This window comes from Galeopterus variegatus, unplaced genomic scaffold, assembly GCF_000696425.1.
Source record: "Galeopterus variegatus unplaced genomic scaffold, G_variegatus-3.0.2 Scaffold774, whole genome shotgun sequence".
NCBI classification, from domain to species: Eukaryota; Metazoa; Chordata; class Mammalia; order Dermoptera; family Cynocephalidae; genus Galeopterus; species Galeopterus variegatus.
This window is the reverse complement of record NW_007726885.1, coordinates 229679-234692: the sequence shown is the minus strand read 5'-3', so window position 1 is coordinate 234692 and position 5014 is coordinate 229679. Positions and strand designations below refer to the sequence as shown.

The 5014-nt window shown below is 55.1% G+C and overlaps 1 protein-coding gene across 4 annotated transcripts in view; it reads right to left on the bottom strand.

Annotated features, from left to right (window-relative positions):
* The window catches only part of RABGGTA (Rab geranylgeranyltransferase, alpha subunit), a 6699-nt gene extending 3666 nt beyond the window's left edge, over positions 1-3033 (bottom strand). Inside the window, exons 1-10 of one of the 4 annotated variants that reach the window (XM_008572310.1) lie at positions 2878-2954; positions 2634-2690; positions 2359-2469; positions 1857-1981; positions 1491-1678; positions 1029-1232; positions 618-701; positions 447-529; positions 257-358; positions 46-151 (exon numbers count right to left, since the gene is read on the bottom strand). In XM_008572310.1, the coding sequence (XP_008570532.1) occupies positions 46-151; positions 257-358; positions 447-529; positions 618-701; positions 1029-1232; positions 1491-1678; positions 1857-1981; positions 2359-2469; positions 2634-2636 (1006 nt within the window). In that variant the 5' untranslated portion in view covers positions 2637-2690; positions 2878-2954. Of the gene's footprint in view, positions 1-45; positions 152-256; positions 359-446; positions 557-617; positions 702-1028; positions 1233-1490; positions 1679-1856; positions 1982-2358; positions 2470-2633; positions 2691-2877; positions 2955-3007 lie in introns of those variants that run through there. The other 3 variants (XM_008572309.1, XM_008572308.1, XM_008572311.1) reach the window with 3 other exon arrangements.
* Positions 3034-5014: the final 1981 nt, after the last annotated feature.

The window sequence follows — 5014 nt, the reverse complement described above, 5'->3', positions numbered from 1 at the left end:
GAATGGGGAGCTGCTGAAAGGGGTAGAGGCTGCAGGTTACATCACCTTTGAAAATCACACACTCCTTCTGGGCATTGCCTGCTGTCCAAATGACACGAAATGTATGTTGGGGCAACTGGTCGTTGAGGAAGCTGGTGGGCAGGTCACAGAGCTGGGAGCATTGGGTCAAGGAAAAGCCCCGGCCTCACCACTTTTCTGACTGCCCCCACCAGCCCTACCTCAGGTCCCCATTTCTGCCCCACCAGACCTGGGATACCCAGATGTGGCTGGGCTGGTGCCTGCCATCTGGGGTCCTCCACTCCACAATCAGAGGTGACTCATCAACCATGAGTAGCAAGGTCTCTGTCCTGGAGCCCACCTGGCACAGGGGACAAATAGAGACCATCATCCAAACAGTACCAGTCCCACAGTCCCATGGTGCTCTAGAGCAAAAGCTGATGACTCACGAGGAGGGGCCGAGAGAAGGAGACAGTCAGACAGGCCTCATCCCGGCTCACATGCAGGCAGTGCAGAGCATCCTGGGGGTCAGCTGTGGGAAGACACAGCCACAGGTCCCCTTAAATCTTCTTCTATTCCTTCCTAGTCCCCAACACCCAGCCTCTTTCCCCATTGCTCACCTCGGCCCAGGAGCCAGCGGTGGTAGAACCAGGCACTCTGATCATTGGGGTCGGTGAAGAAGGCATTCTGCACCAGCTCCAGCTCTGCGGGGCCAGGGAGGCATGGGGCTGTGGTCAGGAAGCTGGCGGACTCCTGGCCACCCCAACACTCCACCCTCTTCTTGGAGTACCTCCAGTCCTCAGTGTCACTTATATGGTGGCCTAACACAGGGGCTGCATGTGTCAGTTTTATCTTCCCCACAAGATACTTAAGCTCTTTGCAGCCAGGGACCAAGTCTTATGTACCCCCAGAACCAGGCACGAAGTAGGTGCTCAATAAACCTGAGTGACAGGGTCACGAACGTGGCCAGGCATCAGAGCTGGAAGAGTGGTGCTGCAGAACCCTCCCCAACACCTCCTGACCCTGCTTACCTTTGAGCAGCACATCCTCAGGGAGGCGTCCCCTTGGTCCAGAGTCTGGCTGGGGGTGCAGCTGGGGCAAGAGGCAGGAGCGGTAATGCCAGGAGGAGTAATTGGAGAAGTTTCGGGTGATGAGGCTATCAGTGAAGGCTAGCTCCTCTGCAGGGGGCACAGCTGCCTGTGCAGCCACAAACCGCCGGTAGTCCCAGCAGTGAACTGGAGAGGGGTGACAGCAAATCTCAGAAGCAGGGCAAGAGGAGCTGCCTGGCTGGTACCCCCCAGAGTTCTCTCAGCAACCCCCTAGAGACACCTTGATGCACTCCACAGAGGATGCATTTGGTTCTGCCATCCCTTTTGACACCAGCTCAGTGGGCCCATCCTTGACATCCCTCCCCACTCTGGGACCTACTGAGGCCCTACTACCAGGACGTGGGGCAGGTGAAGGCTGTACGGACAGAATCTGCAGGCACGTACAGTTCCGCTCATCAACTTCAAGGAAGCGGGCACACAGCTCCAGCTCCCGGGCCCAATTGGGCTCAGGTAGGCGGCCCAGCAGCCAGCAGCGGTGGTGCCAAGTACCATAGGACTTGGGGTTCACCCGCAGGCAGCTCTCCAGGAAGCCCAGTTCTGCTTTCACCAGAGTGGCCAACTCCTCGGGGGACCTGCACCCAGGGAGGAAGAGGGGTCAGGGCCCTTTAACACCCAACCCCAGCTCACCACTAATTTTCTGCACTCAGCTCTCCACTGCCCTCTATGTCTCTTGCTGCCTCTACCCCTGGACCCAGGCAGGGCAGAGGAAAGGCCAGGGTGGTCTTCCTGGAACCCTGAATCCATACGCACTTCTGGGCCTCCAGCTGCTGGAGCACCTCTCGTCGGCAGTTCCAGAGAGTGGCAAAATCAGGGTTGGCTCCCAGAATCTGGCTTGTCAGTTCCAGCACTGACTCATCCAGCTCACCAGCCTGGCGCTGAGAAGACAGGTAGCAGGGTCAGAGATCATACCATTCTCCTACCACAGAGCTAAATAACATAAATTTAGAGCTACCCAATATTCTATGAATCCCATACTGTATGACAGATACTATGAAAAGCACTTTATGGCTTTACAGGTATTCTCTCATTTAATCTTCACAACAGCCTTTTGCAGTAAGTGTAATTATTAGCCCCATTTTACAGATGAGCAAACTGAGGCCCAAAGAAATTCAGTAACTTGCTCAAGGTCACGCAGCTAGTAAGTGACAGAACCCAGATTTGATCCAGACACTCTAACTGTAGGGCCCAGTTTTTGCCCTCTGTGGTGTACTATGGGGGCCCCTTGCGCTGGGGGTACTTCTGAGGGCCCCACCTTCTGGAAGACAGCCCGGGTGGCTGACTGATAGAGCTTCAGTTTTTGCTCCCGCTCTAGCCTTTTGGCCTCCGCCTGCTCTTCAGACGTCTTCACCTTCAGGCGCCCGTGCTACAGGGATGAGCGGGTTAGAAGAGTGCAGGTTGCCTTGCAGGGGCAGACCGGCAGAACCTCCCATTGCGGAGCCCCAGGTCCGCACGGGACAACCCAAGAACGGCCACGCGGGGCAAGGGTGTGGGCACGAGGAGGTCAAGGGCTGGGGTCATGGTTCTCACCATGGTGCTGGCTCAGGGTTCAGGACAGGGGAGGGGTCCAGTGGTAGCCTCTAAACTCTGAAAAGAGACATATCAATCACGGAGCCTCGCCCCTACTAGCCCCGCCCCCAGCTGTCCCCGGGAAGCCGAGCCCGGGCCGGGCGAAGACCCCCGGGGTGTACAGCGGTCCTGAGACAGACACTGCGATTCCAGGAAGAGGCGCCCACCCGTACTGGGATTTTCACCCTTGCAGCCCTTCCTATACCCCGATCCGCCGGGGCTGGAACCCGAGCCAGGGCACTTGGGCGATGGGGACCACTCAGCGCCCGGGAGGCTACCGCTACCCTCCCGCCGCACGGCTCCCAGGCACCCCCGCCCCCGGCGGGCGGACCCACCTGCGCTGGGAGGAGGCGCGCGGGACGCGGAGTTGCGGCGCCCGCCACCGAGCCCGGGCGCTGGCTAGAGTGGCTCCCCGCCCCGACTCCCCGCAGCCCCGCGCCCCCCCCCCGCCGCCCGGCTCCCGGGCCCCCCCGCCCCCGGGGGGCGGACCCACCTGCGCTGGGAGGAGGCGCGCGGGACGCGGAGTTGCGGCGCCCGCCACCGAGCCCGGGCGCTGGCTAGAGTGGCTCCACGCTCCGACTCACCGAAGCGCAGCGCCCTCTGCAGGCCTGGGAGGGGCCCGTGGCGGAGTAGGTCGCCTCGGGAGGCGCTTGCGCGGGGCCGCTTCCTTGCGCGATGTCCGGAAACGCAAAGTCCCTGTAGCCTTCTGGAGTGTGCGAGTGCGCGTGCGCGGCTGTGGCATTCGTGTGACGTGGGTTGTGGTTCCTATTCCAGTTAGCTAGTCAAACTGCAATCTATCGAAGAGGTTTCTCCAACACTCGGAAACTCACACACTCACTGCTCCACTGACCTGACTCTGACCTCACCGGCTACTTCCTAGTTGTCAAATATAACTGATGGAATCTCCTGTCCTTATCTTCCCTAACCTCTGCAGCATTTGACGCTACTGATGACTTCTTTATGCTAGAGAGCCCCATCCCGGCTTCTCCTCCTGCACCTTTGCTTCTCTCTTCTCATCTGTTCACCTCCTTCCCTAAATGTTGGTGATCCCCAGGGCCCTTTACAACGCACACTGTTCCTGGGAGAACGTTAACAAATCCAAGCTTTCAACTGCTTGGAGTTGGAGCTCCCCAGAGCTCTCTGTCCTTGGCCCACAAATTTTCTGGCTCCACACTTTCTCTGGGTGACTTCATCTGCACTCATGGTTTTAATTACTACCTGTAAGCTGATGACACCCAAATTTATATCTCAGCTCAGATGTCTCACAAGCTTTAATAATAATAAATATGTGTATATATATGCATACAAATATTTAAAAGCCTATTGGGTATCACCTGGTGTCCCAGAGACACCTCAAACTTCAAAAGCAAAAGATACCATTATTTCCCATCTTTGCCATCTAAACGTTGGCTTTTGTGTTTCCTGTTGTAGTGAATGGCACTATTCCCTCCCCACTTCTTAATCTCTCTTAAATACTCTCTCCATTCCCTCTGCCACTAAGAATTCAAGCTCCTCATTTCTTCTCAAGATCGTTGAAAGTCTTTTTGTTGTTCTCCATCTCCATCTGTCCCCTCTATTATTGGGGATCAATATAGATCCCCTGTGTTGCTGGATCAATCTTTCTAACATACTCATACAGATTCAATATCACATCTCTACATAAAAGCCCTCAGTGGTTACTGACAGCTTTTCAGAACAGAGTTGAATTTCTTAGCTTAGCACATCAGGCCTTTTGGTACTTAGGCCTTGCCACCCTCTGGCTTTGTTTTTTGCCTGACCCTGTTAAAACATCATCCAGCCTATAGTACTTCTTGCAGTTTACTAAACATGTTGGCCTCTTGACTCTCCTTCCTCCATACCCCTCCTTTGCAGTAATAACTCTTGTTCATCCTTTGAGATTTAACTCAAAAAAAAGGGGGTGTGTGTGGGCTGTCTGGTTAGGTGGTTAGGTCAGTTGGTTAGAGCACAGTGTTGTAACACTGATAGACCCATGTCTGGTCTGATCCAGCTTTCCCACCTCACCACCAAGGGTTCGGATCCCCATACCAAGCGGCCCTCTCCCCTTCCCCCCCAAAAAGAAGATTTAACTCTAGCGTCATCGTTAGGAAATTTCTCCAGAATGCCTCAGTCTGATTTGATAGGCCTTCGTATGTGCTGTCAAAGATACTATTTCTTTCCTGTACCTACAGTAAGTCTTGGTTTGTGTGCCAGTGTCTCCTATCAGATCGAAAGTTCCTGGAGGACAAGAGCCACATTTTTTCAGTCTTGTCTATCCAATACCTGGCCCTAGTTCCTAGCAGTTATTCAGTCATAATTTGAATGAATGGACAAACCACATAGTG